Below are 23,175 nucleotides of genomic sequence, written 5' to 3'. Positions count from 1 at the left end.
AGGCCAGGACCCCGCTTGTAGGAACAGGGCTTACACCAGCCCAGGTCCCAGAGAGCTTAGTCCAAGTAACTGCTCAGATTGTGGGCCAGTGGCACCAAGTACCTGTCTTCCAACAAGGTTTCAGAGGACAGACAGGCACCTGATAAAAGACTAAAGCACTACCAGAGCAAGGACAAATTCAAGTCTTGTAGTTTTCAAGCATATTGGAAGTATTTGTAATATGGTGATAGAACTTGCATTAGTTTGACTTCCCATGTGACACCACACAGCTCAGCTTGCTGTCAGCACCATCAGCAATCATTTCAGTCACCTCCAAAGCCAACAAAGCCTGACTTCCAGGTACCAGCTCGATGGAGAGGCAGAAAGGAGGATAGTGCAGACTAGCCTGAACTATTTCTCATCCGCTTCAGAACGATTCTGAAGCATTTCAATCTACAGCTTCTTCTAAAGGCAGTTTTGCCATTTCCATCAAGGTGCTATTTATAGAATTCACCTGCAACATGTTTTGTGCTAGGCAAGAGCATGTGGCAGGTCCTACCTCTGCCAGGTGTCCCAGGTAGCTGTGCTTTATTACCAAGGTGTATTTATTGCTGTCTTTACCTTCACTGGTACTGCTCTCCCTGGCACAGGAAGTCTGTGGACAATGCGTGCTTTTGCCACCTGCACTGCACCTCCAAGGTTTGCTAAGCCCTGCCCCAGTGTAGCCAAGGACAGCTCAGGACAGTTGCCACGAGCCCTTCGGGGACTAGAGAGTACAAACTAGGAAGCTGAAAACATTTTAAGCAGTTAAGAGCAGCATGAAGTCCGACTCTGGCTGCCAGTAGTGTGAATTGTGCGTGCTGTCCGGGGCAGCTTCCGTGTCAGCCTCCATCAGCCACTGAGCATTAAGGCAAGTTCAGGAAACAATTTATCAACTGTGAAGAGAGGTCTGAGCCATGGACTAAGGAAGTTTCCCCACTCATGAAAAGTCACCAAGTCTTAGAATTCAAGTTGAACGCCTTAAACAGGAGCAGGCTAATTATCCTTCCATAACTATTGCTGTGAAGCCTTGTTAAGGTACTAAATAGTTAGAGGCATGCATGCATGTTGCTATGACTCAGAACTCCCCAGGATAGGAGCCAGCTTCCCTAACAAGTTAGTTACTCTTATAGTGAAGCCATGGTTGTTCGGTATCATCTGTCAAGTTTATGTTTTGAAAATACAATAGGTTTTTTTTTTTTAAAAAAAGAATCACATGCATTTAGTTTAGGCTCAATGCTACAGTTTGTCCCACTTTCTGAAAAACGTGTGGTCCCTGTGCTACAAAAATATGGTCTGAACCTGAAGGTTAAAACCTAAAGCTGGAAGCACTGCAACAGATTCCCATGGAGTTTGTCACCCTTTTATAGTTTAAGATAAATATAATAAAGGAAAGCAATTGAACTGCATTTTTCTATTTTATTTTTCAAGTCTGACAAAGGCCTCGAGTGAAAGTCTATAGCTTTAACATCCATTCTCACCTTTGTGTCCCCTTGACCTATCTATGTCTTATCTACTCAATATTCCAACGGCCTGCCTAAACCACAGGTAGGCTTTTTTTTTAAGCCATTTTATCATTACAATAAGCCAACAAGTTGGCAAAGAAGAAAACAGAGGTAATACAGTTTAGTTGCACATGGCCACTGGGGCTTGGTCAAGCCAGCTGGCATTTCTGATCACTTGAGTTTCTTGGTCTAAAAGTTGCGATTGGCACCTACAGTTCTGCAAGAGTCCCAATCCACAAAGTACTTAAGCTTTAAAAAAAGGGAAAAAAAAAAAGCTACTTTTATTGTCAGTTCTACCTAAAGATGTCAAGAAAAATACTATTTGTGCTCTAGGTCACTTTATAATCCTAGATACCTACCAGCTTATCTAAAAGCCCCTGAATACTGTATTTTGTCTGTTCATACAGACAAACACTGTTTTGCTCAAGCAAATAAAAATATATCCACTAGTAACACCTGATTGGTTTCTTAGATCCATAGCTGAAACCCACAGGAATGTTAAAATAGTTACAATTAAGGAATTAAAATCTCAGTGATTTTGAAAACTGCCAGTTAGCCTGCAACACTAATCCAGAATCCAGCACTGCTTTTTAACAATTCAAAAAGGAAATGAGGTTGCTTGTGAAGGCCAGAGCTTTGGTGACAATAAGGACCAAATTTATAGATTTGTGGTTTGTCCAGACCTGAGCAGTTGCCCGAGCCTGGAGATCTTCTTTACTTGCAAGGCTTTATGGCTACAGCACATTCTTCATTCATTGCACTTATGACAGATATCTGGAAGAGAAGACACGGAGGTGAGCTCCAGCCCAGGCCACAGGAAGGAGGTTACAAACTTTCACATTTTACTATCTATCCCATCTCTTTTGAGTGCTCCAGTACAAATGTCCTTCTGCATCTCCAAGTACCAATCCCCACCCCTCCAACCCACTCTTCACAAAGAGATACAAGAGGTCAATATCAGAATAATACTTTTTCATTGTATCGACAAGTGGGATTAACCAGAACTGTTCTTGTCTGCCCTCCCTACTCACCTGCACATCTTCATTGGCATTGAATTTTCCTTCTATTTCTTTGCCAAGATCCCCTTCTGGCAACTTTAGGTCCTCACGAACTTCACCACTTTCTGTCAGCAGGGAGAGATACCCATCCTGAATGCCTATCAGCTGCAAAGAGAAGTTCATTTTTACAAGTCTAACATCAGCAGTCACCAGCAGGTAGTAGCTTAATGTAAGCAGAAGGCAGTGAACTCTCCCTGTTACAATAATTCTTCAGCACTGTAACAGTTAAGGACCTTATTCAAATCCATTTTTAACAAAGGTTGAGTGGGCTAAGAGTTAGGGCAACTGTAGCAAAGGCATTCTGCTATCAAGAACCAACAGAACCCTGCTGGTTACATCCTTGTAGGTGGGACACTACAAACCCTGTATGTGTGATTTAGGAAATGTACTGCTTCCAGGTCACTGGTTCAGCTTTCTTTATCTGTGAATTAGAAACAGTATCTGGAATGGTGTTCACTCAACTACACTGCCTGTATAAAGTGTAAAAAGTACACAACAGTGTAACTATACACTTCTATACCTGCATGTCTACAGTGAGATACAATCATTTACATTAAACTAATCAATAAATTAGGGAACATCCACCAAGACCTGGGCCATTTTATAATGCTGTTTTCAGCCTAAACAAAAGCCTGAGCTAAGAGGAATGGCTATTTTGACAGAGCAGGTTGGAAAATCTGGGACATGTAACAGTGAATCCAAAAGATCAGAATCCCAGAACAATAGAGAAAGACCACCAAGATAACATTAAGAATTTCTTGTAAGGTCTGAACACTAAGACAGGCTGGTCACACTTTATTCCAACAGCATCAGCTGTCCTGAAGAGTTGCTAAAACACTGAACTTGGCCTGTGTCAAGCAACTGCAGCTTTCCAGATGATGTGGATGTGTCAGTTCCTGACTAGAACTATTCCCAGTGCAATGAGAAGATAGCAAACAAGTTATAAGTCAACCTGAACTGTGCTTTTAAGAGCTCACTAACCATATCACAGACAGCATTACAGAAGTTGCTCCTTTCATACATATATTTCACTGTAGAGTTCAGGAGCTTCAGAACTGTTTAGTATCACCTATAGCCACTTTCCACACAAGGAGCAGAAAAGTTAGAACTGGCATCAGATGCAGTTTAAGACTATTTTGGGGATTCATCTACCATATGTAAGAGTGAAACTATAAATGACAATTTATGTTTAGATTCAAATTTACTTATGTGAGATCTTGATTCTCATTTAACTAATATTAACTTGCAGCAGGGATAACCTCTCTCCATATTCTAAAGCATGCCAGTACCACAAGGAATCCAGAAGTGGCGTTATAACAATAGCTAGAAGAAGCATGGTTATGAATTATGTCTATTACCTGTCATGCCTAAAGACTACTACTCTAACCTGAGGTTGTTTATACACCAAGGAGCTCTCTCTCTCTCCATCAGTGAGTTTTGACAGTTTTAGCAATTCAGTAAATGCTATGTCATATCAAGACAGTACTTAATTGAGAGGCAAATTTGGGGATGAAGAGAGTTTATGTGTGGTACAAAGAGTATAAAGCCTGGTATGACTGTTAACTCACCTGGTAATCATTCCTCTTGATATTTGGAACATCCATGTTATGAGTTGATGGGCAAATATCTTCATATTTTTTACCAGTGAAGATATCAATACCAACCAAATGGACCTGTAAGAGCAGAAAAATAACTTCAGTTACTGTTGGTCCTGGAGAAGCAAGATGCTATTGCCATCAGTATTGCTGGTTCTACTCACTTTCCTACGAGATCATGTGCAATCCCAGATTCTGCCTCAACCCTTCGCTTGTGGTATGAAAACATCCCTCACATCAAGACGAGGCCTCTCACTCCCTTCCACAGTACACTACAGAAACCCCACAGGAGAGCAAGCCACTGTTATCTTCCACTGCCTTCTGCAGCTTTACAGCAGCAAGCTAAGAGTTCACAGTGGTTAAGAAAATGTTTATTTAAAGACCTAGCTGTTCTGAGAAACAGAACAGGGAAGGTTAAGGGGAAAGAGTGGTCATGCACAGCAATCACAGCAGCTCCCACCTCCCTTTATGCCAGCTGCACTGCTCACTGCAGCTAGAGCTTAGATGACCAGTTCAACCAGTTCTTCTCAGGTCCTTTTCTTCTCACAGCTGTTTCTATATTTAAGAAAATTGGATCTGTCTATTAAAACAAGCCAAGGGGAAGGAGAAGGGGAAATACTAGGAAGAGCTTGGTCGACTCTAGCTTGGAAAAATCCCAAATACTCTACTCCCCTATACATATGGCACAAGGTTGTGGAAACTTATAAATCTCTGTAGTCTGCACTTGTAACAGATCTGTCTCCAAACTCTGATATACCCACCCTGAAGTGTGGCTGAATGAATGAATGAAGAGGGATTCCGGCCTTGCTCCAAGCTCTGGACAGCTGCATGAGCCAACTGCATGGGCAGCAGGGCTGCAGCCCCAGACAGCAGCTAAGAACGTCCCTACTGGGACACAGGCACTCCTCTCTCAGTGCTGGAATAAGGAAAGAAGCTGCGAGGCAAAGGCAGCAAAACAGGGCCAGAGCAGGCCCACAGAGTAACGAGTGTCCGTGGAGCTCTGGATTATGTAACACAGCCCGGGCACTCCTGGTCTAACACTGCAACAGTAAAAGTCTGCCGGCACGGGCAGACACAGAAGTGCTCTGGTGGGTATCGACAGCACAAGCCAACCACGCCCTAGTGATTTCATCAGCCCCCCTTCCAGAACTTACTCTACCCCCACTACAGAAACTGGTTTTGTCACTATGAGTGTTAAAGCTTTTTTTGTTCTTTGTTTTTTTTTTTAAACGTTAACTAGTTAAAGTTGGGAGAAAAAAACAACCCCCCCGGTCCTCGATCCTTCCTGCTTTGTATAACTGGAAACCCTTGAGCCAGCTCTGGAATGATGAGACACTGCTGCGAGAAAGGCAAAGGCGGGACGCAGAGCCAAATGAAACGCTACACCCTTCCCTGTCGGCCAGCCGGGAGCCGCAGGAGCGCACACTGCGGGCTGTGCGACAGCCGGGCCGGCAGCGCTCACCTTGGCGTGGCCGTGCTTGCCCGTCTTGGAGGTGGACATCTCCACGATCTTGCAGGGGCGCCCCTTGAGCACCACGAAGCCGTTCTTGCGCAGCGCCGAGCACTGCATGGGGTAGGTGGAGGAGGCGCCGGCATCGCCCGTGGTGAAGTCGAGCTCGTCGGCCATGGCGGTGCGAGGGGGAGGGCTGGCGGCGGGGGGGGCTGCGCGATAACGAGAGAGGGTCTGCTCGGAGCCCCGGCGGCGGGAGGGGGTGGCGAGGAAGGGGAGAGGGGGACAGACACGAAACCAACCACCCACCGCGGGGAGCGCGGGCCGGACCCCCCCCCCGCCCCGCACACGTGCGCGGCAGGCGGGTCCCGCCACGTGCCGCGAGCCCCCGGCCTCCCGCCCCCGGGCCTGCCTCGCCCCCCTCCCTTCCCGTGCCGTCCCCGCGGCCCCCGTTACCTTGCGAGGAGAGTCGGGGGATGCCGGGGGTCGCGGCGGTGCCGGGGGAGCGGGGCGGGAGCGGCGGGCGCGGCGCACACGCGCCCGACACCACTGCGGCGGCCGGCGGGAAGGGGCGGCGCGGGCAGCGCGCGCACGGCCCAGCCCCGCCCCTCCGCTTCCGCCGCCGCTCATTGGCCCACGGCAATTCCGCGGGGAGGGGCGTGGCCTAGAGGCCCCTCCCCGAACCGCGTGCCGACGGCCCCTCCCGCGCCCGCCCACTCGCGCGCGCTGGCCACGCCCCGGCGCCGGCGGGGAGCGGGCGGGTGCCGGGCGCTGCGGAGGCGCCGCTCAGCGGCCGCCAGGCGGTGCCGCGCGCCGCCTCCTCCCCACAGCCCACACCCCGCGCCGCCATCTTGGGTGGCTGAGGCGGCCGCGGGTGTGTCCGGGCTGGTTGGCTACGGCCGTGGGAGTTACACGAGTATGGGGGTGTGCGTCCCCAAAATGTCCCCAAAGCCCTGTGAGCCGTGCATGGCTGTACACACAAAGTTCCTTTGTCTGCCTCGTGTGCCCCCTCTCAGAGTAATCAGAAGCGAGCGTTTTGAAAGCATTGTAATCAGCCAAAAGGGACGGAGATGGCTGAGATCCATACCGAGAGCTTCTGTTTGATATTCCATGAATAGTGGAATTATTAGTACTGGAATACTGTGGCCAGCTCTGTGGTCTCCAACATAGGAAACACAGGGATCTGTTGGAGCAGATGCAGGGGAGGAACATGAAGATGATCCTCTGTAAAGAAAATCAGAAAGTTCAGCCTGGAGAAGAGAAGGGAGACCTTCCTGCAGTATTTTCTCTTATAAAGCAGAGTTATGTGAGAGATAGAGACTTTTTACCAGGGCCTATTGTGACAGGACAAGGACCAAGGCTTTCAAACTGAAAAGAGGGTAGGTTTGGAAAAACCGTGGTCAGAAAAAATGTGGATGTCCCATCTTTGGAAGTGTTCCAGGTCAGGGTGGATGGCATTTAGAGCAATCTGATCTAGTGAAAGATGTCTGTGCCCATGGCAGGGATTTGGAGCAGATGATCTTTAAAGAGGTTTTCCAATCCTAAGTGTTCTAGACTATGGCACAGCCCTCATCCTGTCCAACAACCATTCCCTGCACTGCCTCAGGAGAGGTCTGTGGCCATGGAAGCCTGACCATGGGATCCTGAGCAAAACGAGGCCAAAGGACTGTTTTTACTAAATCCTTCCTAGGCAGATGTTGTAATACTTCGAGATCTTTGAACAAATTCACCTGGAGCGTTCCTGTGGAGCTGCTGGTGGATGTGCTCCAGCTCTGCAGGTTGCCCTGCAGATCACCTACAAACACAACAAAAACAGGAAAGTTCAGTGGCAGCACCTGCCTCAGCTATCACCTCAGCTGTGTGCTGTCCTACGTTTTTTGCCCTGAGACCCTGAGTTTGTCATCTGTGCTCTAATGGGGTAGCTACACAAGTCGCTGTTAACATCACATTTTTAAATGCTTCATCATGAGATGTTTTATTTAATCTGTGTTAACTTTTGTGATCTGTTTGCCTGTGGTCCCCCTGTTGTTGTTACACAGATCCCACTCCAAATTGTACAGCCAAGGAGTTAAATTTGGCTCTTATTTACATGGGGCCACTTCATGAGGTCCCAGCATCGTGTCTTTCTCCTTTACTTGGGCTTTCCTTGGATGCTGCCTCACCCAGCCCTCTATGGAGATGATAACACTTTATCCTGCCCATTTTATTGCTGTCTCAGTTGATAAGCAGAATCTGGGGCATCCTGTTAAATGTTTTAACATGTGCAGTGTGTGTTTGTTTACCTGCACGTGTGTGACAAGTTGCACATGCTCTAGGGCTTTTTATCTTCTAATAAAATACTTCGTGAGAAAACGACCAACTGCTCTGAACCCAAACTGCAGCAGCCTGGGGCTAAGCACTACTGATATATTTTTTTGTTTTCTCAAGTATCAGTTGATAAATTTGGCTGATTTTCCACAATTAACAGATTCATTTTGAATTACTTGAGAGATCTTACGGGGTGAATCAAGTCTTTTTACTGAAGTGCAGCTGTAGATGATATTTATTTTTTCAGACACAAATATTCCAAGACAGCCTTTATTTGAGAGTCAATAAAAAATACTGGAAATCCAATCCATCAGTCATTACCTGTAGGCATCCTTCCTTTGTCTGGATGAACATTTATTTTCTAAAGTGTGTTTCTTGATAGTATTAATGTGATTATCCCACTTTTCTATACAAGAACAGCAATTGGGTTCAAAGCATATTTGTAAATAAAATACCATGGTCTTTCACATTTAAAGGTGTTTTCTTTCCAGTGTTGCACACACACACCTTTTCTCTCAAGTAGGCTCAGGATGTTATCAAGCTTTGCTTCTCCTATCTGTGTCTTTAAGAAGTGAAGAGGGATTAGAAAACTTTTGGAAGATTTAAACTTAGTGAGTTGTGTGTGTTCTCAGTTATGTTTTGGAGAAGTGTCTGATGCCCTAAAGCTCCTAATCAAAGCCCAGCCATGAGAATATGCATTTCAGCCAGTGCTGGGGGAAACATGCCGCCTTGTTTCCAGAAACATCCCACCTCGTTTCTGGAAGGCAGGAGGTGGTGTTTACGCCTCTGGGCCATGGGGTCAGGTCACACGATTAGAAATACCAGGCCATGAGCGGAGTGGTGTAAACAGCCCTGTTCCAGCCTGAGCAGCGTCTCTGTTTCAGCTGCTGAGCTGACTTTCCTGGGATCCTGCTGTGTCCTGACTGTTGGGGTGAGGGTTCACAGCAGCTTGTGTGCGCAGCCTTGAGCAGGAGGACGTGAGAGAGGCTGTGAATCAGTGATCCCCCTCCACAGGACAGTGTCACGCTCAGCAGGACTTCAGAGTTCCTATGTAGGTGTATCTGTGTGGCAGGAATGGGGTCAGGGACCCTCTGCAGTGACCTTGCCACAGGCACCCACTGTGCTGTCACTGCTGTTCACTGTCAGCTTCCTGTGCCAAGCCAATGTCCGAATCAGGGAATCACCCTGGGTACACGCTGGGGATCAGAGGCAAGCGGTGACTGCAGTGACACTGTGAGCTGGCGGGAACCACTGTAATTGTAACTTCCCCACAGGGAAAGCACAAAGTAACTCCAGCTGTTCCCTCCTCCTGGGGCTGCAACTGGGCTGGAGCGGTGATATCCCACCCACGACCCTCAGGGACCTGATGCTTTTCAGAGTCACAGAGCCTCTCTCCCTCCTGAACAGAGTGCAGGGAGGCAAAACCGCAGGACACTACCCAAGCCTCGGGTCTGGAGTTGCATCTACAGCCTGTAAAATTTAAGAACTGCTGATCTACAGCCAGGATTTATTGCTCTAGTGCTGGGGAGGAGATTCCTTTCTTTTCAGCACAGCTACTCGGGCTGTGCCTCTGGGTAAAATCTGCAAGTGTTGCTTCAGGATTTAGTGAAACACTTGAGCACAGTTACCTTAAATTTAATCTGATGCTTACACATTCTGCTGGATCCAGCCCTGATGTCCTGCCTTGAAATTCCTCAGCTCCCATAGATTCCAGTGAAAGATAAGCACACTGAACACCTCAGAAAATTCTTCATACCTCAAAGACTTTGTCCCTGTATATGTAGTACTTGGGTTAGCTTCATCATTATCAGTGGTTTGACTCCAGAGATAGAGGGTAGTGCTTCTCCGTGATGAAAAACAAGTTGAAGTGAGGCAGAAAAACCTGTGATAAATTAGTGTGGAGAGCATTAATGGAGTCAAATGTCCTGAGTTTATTGAATTAGGGAAGTCAAACTAATTTTAAAATTAAACCTAGAGAGTGGGAGACCAGATACCGTTGGCACAACAAAAAAGTCTTAATGGCTGTCATCTCAGCACATTAGGAAAACACTGTCAAAGCTCTTGCTGACAAGATGCTTTCTCGGGGATTATTAATTATATTGCATTATTAGCCAGGCATGGTATGAGAACATATTTAACACGTTAACTAAAATGCAACAACCATTTAGCTAATAAGTTTGACTTGCTCTTTTAAATTTTCTTAATGATTAGCAACTTAGTAAAACTGTAATGGTGAGAGATAAAAATAATGATTCAACAAGCCGTGTCTCAAGGACAAGTTTTAACTGGAACTTGCGTGTGGCAAGGATAGATAAAGTGTACAGTTCTAATTATCAGGACAAGACAAAAGTAAACATATCGTCAGATTTAACTAACTCTAATGTGCTGGCATATGGTTAAAGTGCTCTTGTGATAGTTCAGCCCAGCTTGATCCTTCCACTGCAGCCATGGGGAGGACAAAGGGTCAGCAGTGCCTCACTCTGCTCACCCTGTCCCAGGCTGGAAGAAGAGAACTCCCTTACCTTCCACATGGCAGCTGCTGCAAGGAAACACAGCCTGGCAGTCCATTTTCCTTAGGTGTCTCTGAACTCCTAGGCAGCACTTCCGGGAAGTTCAGCGCTGTAGCCATGGGCAATGTTAATGCTGTGGGCTGTGTTAAACTGAATTATGTGCTGCATTACAATAATTGGATCAGGCTTTCTATTGTCATTCACCAGTGACACAGGAAAACAAGCACTGACTGCTCAATGTTGATCAATAAGGCCCCTCACTGCTGAGTTGCCAGCAGCGTCACTGATGCCCCACAGACAATAGGACAAAACTTAGCAGAAGTTTAGGAAGTAGTTTTGTACCCCCTGTATGATCACAGGGGACTCAGCCTGCCTGGTCCCTCAGAGCAGCAGCAAATCTGCTTTGAACCTCACCTCTCCCCAAATGCTCCTCCTGCCTCTTGTGCCTAGAGAGGCCCCAGCACCAGGTTTTAGGCTGCACCAGCACCATGCAAGCAGAGGTGCTTCACAGTGGGGTGGAGTGGGCAGCGGGGTCAGCTGGGGCCAGACAGCGGCACCCCTCCAGTCAGGGTTCATCCTGGCCCAGAGCCAGCTCCCACCGGCTCCAGGGCTGCCTCCAACCCCACAGTCTCACCTCTGGACCACCCTTTTCAAAGGGATTTAGCTGAGGGCTTGCACATCTTTGACCACCTATGGAGCAAATGTGTCCTGCTAGGAAAACAGCTCCCATCTGGCATTGGATGTGTGTCTGAGATGTACAGACAGGGGAAAAAACAGCAGCACAAGCCAACACATGCCATAGATATTGTTCATCTTTTATCTAACAGACCTAGATAACAATGCTGATAGCAAGAATTCTCTTTTTTTCTCCTTTTTGTACATTCAATCAATCCATTATAATATTTATGGCAGTAAACACTGTGAAGAGCTTCTGAGTCTGCTTTGTCCATTGGTCTCACCTGGGGGGACCTGTGTGCAGCACACAGATGGACAGCCCAACACAGACCTGTGCCCCAGCTCTGCTGCTCTCTTCTCAGCCCCAGCCTGGTTCCAGCAGTCCTGCATGCCTCGTGTCAGACCCGGGTCACTCACCACTGCAGCACATGACAGCAGTGACCCAGTTCTCCTCTAGTTAAATCCCAGCAGTTGCTCCAGCAAAGCCTTTGGTGCAATCTTACTGCTTCAGTGCACATACTGTGGCCAGACATTTTTCCCAGTGGACCTCGTGGCTGCACTTCCCATCACTTGGAAGTGATGAGAATTGGCTGTACCAAGAGAGTAAAGTCTACAAAGGAAAAATGTTCACGGAAAGGAGCATAAACCTCCCCTAGAACCAAACCCATAGCAGCAGCATGATCCTCCTCAGCCCTTCTATGATGTGCTTTTCATTATGCTTGATCCTCTGTTACATTTTGGCCACTGCTTCACCAGCAGCTGTGGTGAGCACACAGTGACCAAGTAATGCTGGTGTTTCATCTCTAAATAAATAATGGGTTTCTACCCCGAGAAAGCTGCTAGAAAGTAACCTGGTATCACAACAAGTAATATGCAAATCTTAAAAGTCAAGCAGAGAGCAGGCTTTTACAATGGTTCCAACTATCTCCCCAAAAAAGGAAGAAAAATCCTTGGAGTTTGATTCTGCCACATAAAAGTGTCTCATAAAGAAGCAAAAGGAGCACAAACAAGGCTATGGAAACAGCACGACCTCCTGCTTGCACACGATCTTGGCTGAAGCACACCCAGCCAGCAAGATGCTAAGTGATGCAAAGTGGGAGTTGGGTAAGTGGCACCTTCCAGTTAACCTTTCAATACCCATTTCTTCTTTGGGTCATGATTAATTGTTGCTTTATGGGCAGCCTGAGCCCTTAGCTGGACCTGGAGCCTGTGGGTCTTGAGCACTGCGTGAAAGGAAGGGAAGGAAGTTGCAGATGGGGACGGAGGTGCCCTGGCAATGGTCACACCATGGAAGGGGTGGCAGCAGGACTCCAGTCTCCTCACACGGAGACCAGGAGTGCCCAGGCCTATTGTGTGGTCAGTGTTGTGCTGTGCCTTGTGCTGAAGCAGCAAGAAGGCAGAGAGGAGAGGCTTCCTGGGAGGCAAGAGGGAGCTAAGTAGTCTGGCTGAATTGTAAGGAAAATACCCATCAGCCCAGCCACAGTTTCTAAGACTCTCCAAAAAATACTGTGACTGAGAAATCTGTATGAGATCAGACAGAATTTCCATAATGCACAGATAGCAAAGCAAGGGAGGATCATCCCAACCAGTTCAGGTGGGATCCACCATCTTCCTCTGCAGAAGCAAGAGTGAGGGGGAGTTTGCTCCACCTGTTTTCCTTAGCACCTGGGGTGATCAGTGCTGTGTGCTGGTGACACAACTGCACTAGCAATTGGTTTCTCAAGGCACCAGGTCTCCCGGCAGAATGAAGCAGAGAGCAGGGGATAAAAAAGTGAAAACATAATGCTACAGCATCAGCCAGCCCCCTTTCCTTCATCTCAGCTAAGAGATGGCCCTGCTCAGTGCCGTCTGGTAAGCTCATTGTCCCAATGGGCTCTTCCCATAGGGCATGGAGACACACATGTAACATACTCTTCCAGTCCTTTCCCTGGCTCTTCCTGCAGCCCAGTTGTCCCAAGTGTCTTAGAGTAAAAGGCCAAGCTAGCACCTGTGGCTGGGAGGTGTGAACCACAGCAGCCAGAAGGAATCCAATGGATGGGTCCTCCTGGTCTGCCAGCTGCAAGGTTTTTGTGAAATGAGACTTTTGCCCAACGTTCTTCTCATGGTTCCTGAAGGAGGTCCATGCCCAGTCCCTCCTTTCTGGGTGCGTGGGATGTCTATGCCTCCTCGCTGCGTCGCAGGTCTTGCAGCTCAGTCATGGCTTTGGCCGAGAGCTTCTTGCGGCGGAACGCGGCTGCGATCTCCTCAAAGGACTTTCCTTTCGTCTCCGGTACTTTGAAGTACGCAAACAGAAAGAAGACGAGGAGCAGACCCGCGAAGATCACAAACACGTATGGTCCACATAGATCCTGCAGTGGGAAAGTGGGAACAGGGGAGACCACCATCAGCAGCACAGGGATGGCTTCCCCTTCCTACTCCCAGTGGCTGCAGTGCCCAGCCAGTCTAGGGGATGGAAATCTGGGAGGCACATTCACATCCTGATGGGCTGCTTCGGGAGCCAAGCAGTGGGGTCATGCCAGTTGTTTATTTGTATGGTTTAAGGGATTTCTTACCGCTATGTACTGGAAACACATTCCCACGATGAAGTTGCAGGCCCAGTTGCAGAAGCCAGCGACAGCAATGGCGGCAGGGCGTGGGCCTTGGCTGAACAGTTCAGCTACAATAAACCAGGGAATGGGCCCGGGCCCCACTTCGAAGAAGATGACGAAGAGGAAGATCGCAACCATGCTGACGTAGCTCATCCAGGCAAACTGGCTCTGCAAGAGGTTGGTGTTAGAGTCCCAACACAACTCTCATTAATTATCACTAATTACCTTATGTAGGCTTCTTTTTCAGAAATTTCTTCCTATTCAGACAAAGGGGGACTGGACATTAATAATTAAGGTTTTAAACTCTTGTGCCAGGTGCTGGCTGGGCATGTAGTACCAGCATTGCTGCCTGGAGGAGTTCACAGCCATCAGTTCAGCTGTTACTTTGAGCCCTCTCCTTGCCTGCGGCTCAGCAAAATGAGGCAGAACGGCACCCTTTAATAACCAAGGGTGTTCAGCAAAGGAGGCCACTCCTTACTTGCTTTTTCATCTGGACAGGCGCTTGCACCAGTGGTTTGGACTGACTTTGATGGGATCTTCTCTTGTTTTCAAACCAAGGAGGAAAAAATGGAGAGAAATCCTTACCAGGAGCACAAGCCCAACTGTCATGGCCACAGCGCTGACTAACATGCCCATCAAACCAGCGAGGAACAGGGACCGCCTGCCTGCCTTCTCCACCAGAAGGACCTGTAGAAACACATGCAGCAGCTTAGTGTCCAGCACCACCACTCTCGGGATCAGGGCCATTAGCAATAACCAACCTGTTACCACTGCCACACTCTCTTTTGCTCTTTTAGCTCCAGTGGTAGAGATTTATGGGCTGGTTTCCAAGTATCAGAAACTCTGCTTGCGGCTGCTGGGAAGCCAGACTGAGCAGTCACCCTGCCAAGGGCAAGGCAAAGGCACGTACGCTCAGAGCCCATGTATTTCCAAGCTCTCAGGACTTCCCACCACTCCTACACATGAGTTGCTGGCTGTGGACTTTCTGTCTCTCTCCCTTTTCTTTTTTTCTTCCAGTAACTAAAAACTTACTAGGTCTGCATTAGTTCAAAATCAGCCTTCAAAATGTAGCATGATTCAGGCCACATCACGGGCCATTGCACCTTGCCTGTCTAGGGCAGGGATGGATACTTGTGTAGCAGCTGCAGTCAGGATTTTTCCTCCAATCACTGCCAGACTCCTTTTACTTCCCTGGTAGTCACAAGGCTTAGTTTTCTCCTTCTCAGCTCCTCTTGGTGGATTCCAGTCGTCTCACACAGCTTTTGACAGATACCTAAGTCTGTACCAGACACCTCACCGTGCGGGGAAGCTGTAGGTCCCTGTGAGGACAGTGCAGCTAGCCTGGCCTAACCATGCAGCAGCCTCTGAGGCTGCCTGCTCTTTTCCCTCTGCTTGAAAGGACACCTCTGGCCAGCAGCTCCACCTTTCCTGCCATTACAGCCATGATTTACACTTCCCAGAGACCATCTCTTTTGCTGGAGGCAGTTCATGTGCTGACACGTGAAGTTGTAGAGGATGAGTCTCTGCTCCCTTCTCCCCGTGCCAAGGTCCACCCAGCTGTCAGTGCCTCTGTCTTTTGATTTGGGTCTGTCATTTATTGACAAAAGCAGGTAATTTTTAAGTGCTCATGGACAAAAGAAGCAAAGAGTAAATGCCCTAGGCTGCAAGTAACACAGCCCTGAGATGGGGACCAAACTGCAGGACACCCTCCATGCTGAAGAAAGGCTTCTTCCAGCTGCACATCTCTGTGCCTCATTTCACAATAAATATCACATTTTCTCCTCAGTATGGGGCCTGTGATGGACTTTAAAGCAGGTTCACTCCAAGACCTCCTATCTCATAGGTGCTGGGTTGGAAGGGACCTTAAAGATCATCCAATTTCAAGCCCCCTGCTATGGGCAGGGACACCTTCCACAAGACCAGGTTGCTCCAAGCCCTGTCTAACCTGGCCTTAGACAATTCAGGGATGTGGCATCCACAACCTCTCTGAGGAACCTGTGCCAGTGCCTCACCACCTTCACAGACAAGAATTTCTTTCTAATATCTAATCAAAACCTGCTCTATCAGTTTAAAATGATTCCTCCTTGTCCTAAATCTCTTGGAGCTGTGTATTTCTGTCTTGCAGCCAGTCCTGCATCATGTTGGTGAAAGTCCTTTATTCCCTAAATCTCTTGAGAGATAATAGGGAAATAGGCTTGGCATTTCCTGATCTTATATTAATGGCCACATCATAAAACTAATTGCCAGCTAATAGGAATTGTATTAATCCTCTCAGGAGAGAGACAAACAAAGGGAAGGTCTGTGGAAACAGAACCATCCTTTTATTGCTGCAGAGCCCTGCTGAGATAGGATGAGGATAGGTGCTGGATTACTTTTATTACTGTGGAACAGCCTTTGGGTATCACTCGTGCAGGTGCTGTGTACATACAGAAAACAGTTTGAAAGATAACAGGTAAGAGCAGACTGTGAGCTGGTGACTTCTCCATCACAGCCGCCATCCCATGCCTGCTCCCTGGGGGAATAGGACCTGCACAATTGCAATCCCAAGGGCAACTTTTATTTGGGGGGGAAATGCAGAGTTTTCAGAGCTTCCTTGAACACAGTGGTGCAGTTTCTACAGATGAGGCATTTAGCAGTGCTGATTGATAGCAACATGCTCTATGTCAAGACTTGAATTTTCAAATGAAACTTGTCCAGGGAATGATTTTTCCCTGTAAGGTGTTCAGGGTCAGTCCTGCAACACTGCAAATCCCAGCTCTGGGATAAAATCATATTTCAAAACCACATTGTAGCTTCTGTCCAGCGGGCAGAAGTATTTACTTACAGAGATAACAGTGAAGACTGTGTTCACCACTCCAACACCAATGGTTGCATAAACTGGTTGTTCAACCCCAGCTCTCTCGAAAATGTTTGTGGAGTAGTAAAAGATCTATCAAAATACATCAAGATGAAGGATTAGGCAATAGGGCTGGTGAAACTTTTTGTTCTCATGAGGGAACAGTTGCGTTTGCTTGGCTGAGATGTGGTGTAATTTAATTATGAATAATTTTTCAACTTTTAACTGCTTGTTATAATAATTAAAGCTGAAAATTTCAAAGGAGCCTGAGGGAGTTAAAAATCCTGTTGAAATTCCCCTCTTGAGCTACTGCATTTGCACATCTGTTTTCTTCTATGTAGTCCATGTTTAATCTCAAAATCCAGATTGCCGGCACTGAGCACTGAAGACAAATATCTTAATATGACCAAGTTTTACATGAATTTTAAAATATTGTCATTTCAATTACTCCCATTCCTTCCTTCTCTCCAAGAATAAGATGATTCCTTTTGGGTGAAAGCTAAGGGCAGGAGGTAAACGGGTGGCTGACCCAGTGGCTGATGGATGCATTGGGCATGGCCTGGAGCCAGCTGGGCTGGGCATCCCTGTGTGCTACTTAATGCTTCTGGGTGTCAAGTGGTGATGTCTGGTATTCCAGGAGGTGATGCAAAAGTTGTTTAGCTAAAAATGGCTACAAAATAGTGATTCTGGGGTGAGCATGATGTCATTTAAGAGAGCAAACTGCTGACAAACTCGGGTAGGTGGAGGGTCATGGGAGGGCTCAGCATGGGCCTGCTGTGCCAGCTGGTTTTGTGCTGGACTCCCTGCTACTCTTCTTCCCTCCTGCTCTCCCAGAGCCAGCTTTGCAGGGACCGAGGAGCCCATTGCAGCCATGGGAAAGCCTTCTTTCATCCCTGCAGGACTTGGATGGAGCCAGAGCTGCCTTTTCACGCTCAACATGGATTTCTTGAAAGACGAACATTTTGGGGAGACTCACCGCATTGATTCCTGAGAACTGCTGGGATATTTGCACCATCAGTGCCACGATGACAGCCTGCCTGTACTTGGAAGAGGTGAAAAGCTGTCTTATGGAGACTTTCTTCTCACTAGCAGCCTCTTGCTTTTCCTTTTCCATCTCTTCAATCTCTTTCATCGGATCACAGTTTCCTCGAAGCCTTTTCAAATCTTAGGGAAACAAAAGATTGAAATTTTATTTTCAGTGGTAGGTAAGGTGTAAGTAAGGACAAGAATTTCTTTAGGCAAAACTTAAGGTAAGCCAACCACATGGACAGCTGTGCCCTCTTGCTCTGAGGGTTCCTGTGGCACACCCAAGGTATCCAGGGTGGGTCTGCTTGGTCAGGGGAAGCAGCACATCCGCTTTGCAACAGCCCTGAGACATCACTCTCAAGCCTCATCCCTCAGCAGTGCTGCTTGGTCCCATGCAAACGTCTCCATAGTTTTTGATCCAGAGCTAGTTTGTACCTCAGCAGCTCAGAGCATGAGATGGAGCAACCACAGTCACATGGGAGTCCTCAGCTGGGCTTTTCCTTCTGTGTTTAATACTATGTACAGTATAAAAACAACTCTAGACAAGCCCAGAATATCTTTCTTACTTTTTTTAGCTTCCTCCACCTTCCCCAGTTTGATGTAAAGGTATCGGGGGCTCTCAGGGCACAGTAAGAGCAGGAAGAACTGCAGCAGGGCAGCCACGCCAGACAGACCAAGGAGCAGGGGCCACATCTCATCATTGCCCAGGAGAAAGTCTAGTCCAAGGACCTGGAATAATTGAGGCATATTTGAATGGATCATTTTGCACTGTAAGAAAAGAAAGTGATTGACCACTATGGCATTTTGAAGTGACAAGCTGGAGGAAAACTAGAAGCAAATACCAACTCTTTTTCTGGATGTGTTTGTTTTCTGTACATTTTTGTGCCCACCTGTTGTGTAGCTGGGACTTGTGCCATGGTGGGCAGTGCTGATGGGGACTTTGGGCTCCCTGCTTCCCTGAAGAAGCCATTTTTGAGAACCTGATTACCAGGGGTCCCATGCTCAGAATCCAGCCTGATGTTGATGAGATGCTGAGAAAACTTCCTCAGGGAGAGGAGAAATTGTTTGCAGAAGCATTTTTTATTTCTTGAGAAGTTGTCTTTGTTAAGACACCTCTTACCTAAGGCAGGGGTTTAACCCCATTAGAGCAGATTGTTTTGCACACTACTTTGGTTTTGGGGTAGAATGGTGAACAACACCCCATTATATCACTGGGTCTTCCTAATCTCTGAAACACTTCTCTGGATGTGTGTGTTTTCCTTCTTACCTGGCTGAAGAGGATACCTGTGACGATAGCGAGCTGGTGCAGCGTCCCCAGCGCTCCTCGAAGGGCCGTGGGAGAGACCTCGCTGACATACATGGGCACGAGTCCGGAGGAGAGCCCTGCACCGAGCACACACAGGCATCACCACTTCCAGACACAGCTCAGCAACCAGCAGAAACCACTTCCCAAATGGGAAAGGAGGATGGAGCCTGTGTGCTGCACCCCACACCCCACCAAGTCCTTCACGCCTGGCTGGGACCCACTCGCACCTTGGAAAGGTCAGAGCTCAAAACTGGGAAGCCTTTTTGCTTGAATACACAGAGCTTGAATCATAGCACAGAGCAGGGATTGTCTGCTGGCAGAAGTTACCACAGGGCAAGGAGCTTTCCTAAAACTTGCCTTGAAACCTCAGAGTGGAGTATTGTGTTTGCATACTAGTAACAGTGATAAAGAGCTGTTATTTCCAAGCTAATTCTAATGGAATTCCATATTATTTGCTGGCTACTGTAACCTCTCTGTGCACAGTGCTCCTGTGCTCTCTGTCTAGGGAACCTGTTAACCAGCCTGGCTAATGATGTCCTCTTACAGCAGCCACCAGCAAACCCCAGCCTTGAGATACAGAGCAACCTGCTCCCTTCTAGGATATGTAAATTGAACATGTGATAGAGCCAACCCAAATACTTCTGGGAAAGATCCTGGATCGAGAAGGGCAGACACAGGGAGAAGAGGGAAACTCCCATCTTTGAAACCCCTTCTGAACTAAAAAAAGGATTTAAAAATACAGGAAACTCTGAACTGCAGCCCTGGAGCCTGATGCCAAGGAGCTGCTTTCAGCGGCTGACCCAGCCTGGACTCACCACAGTACAGCCCCGTGACCGCTCTGCCAGAGATGATGAGGATGTGGGATGGCCCAAATTTTGCCAGCCCCATGAGGAGGTTCCCAGCAATGGAAAGGACGTTCACCACCAGCATGGCTTTCACCCTGCAAGGCAGCAGCAGCACAGCTCCTCTGGCACCTCGTTCAGCCAAAGCAGCCTTTGCAACACACAAGAGGAGCTATGAAGTGATTTAATCAGCACTATAGGGGAAAAACAATGATTGTAGGCACTGCAAAGTATGGGGACAGGGTGCAATCAGAGTAGTTAAAATGATGTTATAAATTATACTATACATCCTGTGCAAATGCCATTCAGATGTCCTCCTCTTCCTTTTGCCATGGAAAGAAAAGGGGGAATTCAGAAGTTAATCAAGGCTGCTCATCAGCTGCTGTCTGAAATGCTCAAGTTGCAATAAAATGTCTGGTTTGTAACTGAGGATTTTAATTGGCCCAACCTCTGTGATGGTTGAAACAGTGTTTTGGAAGTTGGAGGGTTTTTTCCTAAACTGGGGAGAATAACACAAATTGTATTTCTACAGGGAGGAAATGGTTCTATGGGAAAGATCAATCAGAAGGGTTTGGGCTGTGGCACAGAGCCCCAGCACACACGAGCCTCTCACCTCCCGAGCCGGTCGCCGATCCAGCCCACAGTGAAGGAGGAAACCATGCCGCCGATGGCAAACACGGACACAGACAGGGACCAGTACATGGTGAGGATGTGTGGGGAGGTAGCGAGATCCTCACTGATGTCAGTCAGGGGTGGGAGTGTGCCCTCTGTTCCAGCCTGGAGGAACGTGCCATCCTCCCCAGAGGCATTGGTGGCATAGCTGTCTGGGGAGACGATGCCCAGCACGCGCCCGTAGTGCGCTTCTATCACCTGTGACAGGCAAAGATGAAAAACACCATCAGCTCAGATCTATAACCACCCCAACCCCTGTTTTGGATTTTTTTATGCCTCAGGAGAAACTTTTCCTTGCAGGCTCTGCAGGGGTAAAATCTCAGGGTTCACCCCAGCTCCACAACATCCAGACCCCAGCGGGGAGGGGCTGCCAGAGCATTCCCCCTCCCAGGGCTGGGCTGAGCTTGGTGTCCGGATTTGGCACTGCATTTGGTGGGGGGGGGGGGGGGGGGTGTGTGCAGTCCCTTGGCCTGGGTACAGGGACTGTGCTTCAGTGGAGACAGCTCCATTATGTGCAGAGACCCACTCCTTTTCCTGGGGAAGTGCCAGTGGAGGGTCCTGGCTGTGTTCTCACCCCACTGCCTTGTCGTGGGGGCTTTGTTCTGTGGGAGAGACTGCCTGGGAAGGGACAGAGCTCTCCTGAGGGCTTCTGCAAGGCACAAACTGGCCCTGGCTGCCCTGAAGCCGTAGTTCCTTGGCCATGCAAAGCTTGAGGGGCTCAACTTACCTTCTGGGGGGCGTTAATGACCCCCAGGCTGTAGCCGTACTGGAAGAAGCCCAACACCGCGGTGAAGACCGAGAGGACCAATGTTCCCGTGAGGTGCTGGGGCAGGAAGCACAGAACAAGCTCATCATACAGTCCTGGCAGTGCCCAAAAGTGGGGGAGGACTGCATCCCATCCCTGTCCCAAGGGACCCTGCTGCCCAGCTGGCTGGGACAGTGGCATCCAGGGATGCTGCTGCAGCAGCACGGGTGATTAGCTCTTCCCAAAGGAGAAGGAAAGCCCCTGGGGACAGGCAAGATCAGGCCCCCAGGGCAGAGAGGTGTTCCCCCACAATGACAGTCCAGCTCTCCCTGCTGCACTGACCATCCTGGCCCTGGAGCTCACAGGAGCCAGAGCTCTGCCTGGCACAGCAGTGCAAGAAGCAGCAGCAGTAGCAGTAAGTCATGCACCATCCCTACCCCTGGAGCATAACAGCTGGGAAAAAAACACCAAAAGGGTTTTTCAGCAGCACTGTTTCAAGCATTTTTTCCTCCCATCACAGTTAAAGTTATTCAGTGAGCCAACAGAGCTCTTAAAAATAAAAAATAATCCCTTGGCCCTTTTCCCCTTTTGCCCCTGCACACAGTTAATTAGTGGAGGGGATTTTTTTCTGGTTGGTTTTGGTTTTGCAAGGCATTGCTCAGTGCTGCACTCCTGCAGAAATTCTAATCATTTCACTAGAAAGCCTAGTGCAAAAATACTGGCGAGCCATGATTACCTTCTCTGTCTGCATTTTCCTTTTCTCATCCACCTCGCAGCTCCTCCGCCCTCTTCCTGGGAACAGTCACTGTCCTGGGCTGCAGAGCGAGGTAGGGGCTTGGGCAGGGAGGGAAGGACAGCAGAGCTGGGATGGAGGCAGGAAAACAGGCTGGTGCTTGGAGAGATGGGACTATATCAGCTCTGGAGTTAATGAGAAACCCAAGTCTTCCACGCATTATTTGGCCACCACTCAGCTCAAAGCAGCCACCACCAATCCCCGTGTTTGGGACACACATGAAACAATGGGAGACCTGCAAAGACATAGAGTAGATCTGGAAAATTCAAATGATCCAGCTTGCAGGGCTGGTTTGGGGCTGTCCCTCAGCTGAACCGTTGGAAACGTGACATACCAGGGGCTTGAGAACACGGTAGAGCCTGTTGTGAGATGCTCAACACCTTCCTCAGCTTCTGTGCTGGGTGTACATGTCGCATCACAAACCTCTTGCTGAATCAGGGAGAAGAAACCTCTCCAGCACATGTAGCAAAGCAGTGAGAAAATGACTGTGTGTTTTATTTAAATAGCACTTAGCACCTGCTTTAAAATATATTCATGTGTATATATCACATCCAGAGCCACATATAAACACAGATGTATACAGGTCTCTCTGTGTGTCCATACACAGACACCTGCACACACAGAGCCCCCCAGCAGGCAGCTCTAATGCCAGTACACACCTATCAGAGGAGACAGCTGTGTGTGTATATGGACATAAAATGTAGCAAAATTACCCCGAATATTACAATAAAAGAGGCTTTCATTAAAAACCCCACAGTGGTGGAACAGTGAGACTTTCAGCACTACCAGCTGATGGTTGCACTGTCAAATGTTGTGGATTCTGGGAAATACTGCCAATGCTGCCAAATACTACTGATGCTGCCAAATATTTTTGCCTTGGCTCACTTGGTTTTCATGAACTTTGCACATCTGCACAAGCTGGTCTGAGCTGGTCTCGCTCTGGCTTGGGCTTTGCTGTCCTTGACATGGTCAGAGAGAGGAGCTGCAGGGCTGGGGGGACAGTGGCATCCTTAGTGGTAGCAGACCGTGCCAAAATCTGAGTCAGCTGGGAAGGTGATTAATGCTGATTAAAGTCATTATCTTCCAGATCAGCCCCTGATGGGTCCGGCAGCCAAATCACAGCACTCATTGGAAAATGCTCTCAGTCAGCCAGGCTTCACATGGGCACAAAATGTACTTTTTACAGAGGAAGAGCAGGAGAAAAAACAACAAAGATGAGTGTAAGACCACTAATCTTTGCACTGGTCTC

The 23,175-nt window shown here is 48.2% G+C and overlaps 2 protein-coding genes across 2 annotated transcripts; both read right to left on the bottom strand.

Moving 5' to 3' along the window:
• Positions 1-1,427: 1,427 nt before the first annotated feature.
• Positions 1,428-6,193, bottom strand: EIF5A2 (eukaryotic translation initiation factor 5A2). The gene is made up of 5 exons (XM_082288365.1): positions 6,083-6,193; positions 5,639-5,838; positions 4,150-4,254; positions 2,555-2,686; positions 1,428-2,297 (listed from the first exon to the last, which is right to left on the bottom strand). The coding sequence occupies exons 2-5, from the start codon at positions 5,801-5,803 to the stop codon at positions 2,238-2,240; spliced, it is 462 nt and encodes a 153-aa protein (XP_082144491.1). The 5' UTR covers positions 5,804-5,838; positions 6,083-6,193; the 3' UTR covers positions 1,428-2,237.
• A 7,081-nt stretch (positions 6,194-13,274) lies between these two features.
• On the bottom strand, positions 13,275-21,884 carry SLC2A2 (solute carrier family 2 member 2; the record flags this gene model as incomplete). The annotated part of the gene is made up of 11 exons (XM_082288000.1): positions 13,275-13,466; positions 13,671-13,874; positions 14,292-14,393; positions 16,531-16,635; positions 17,519-17,706; positions 18,135-18,297; positions 18,836-18,951; positions 19,690-19,814; positions 20,330-20,586; positions 21,116-21,211; positions 21,870-21,884. 11 exons carry the CDS (start codon positions 21,882-21,884, stop codon positions 13,275-13,277), a joined length of 1,563 nt encoding a protein of 520 aa, XP_082144126.1.
• Positions 21,885-23,175: the final 1,291 nt, after the last annotated feature.

Source organism: Coloeus monedula (genome assembly GCF_965178545.1).
Source record: "Coloeus monedula genome assembly, chromosome: 10".
Taxonomy (NCBI): Eukaryota; Metazoa; Chordata; class Aves; order Passeriformes; family Corvidae; genus Coloeus; species Coloeus monedula.
The sequence above is the reverse complement of the archived record's forward strand: the minus strand, read 5'-3'. Positions and strand labels throughout refer to the sequence as shown.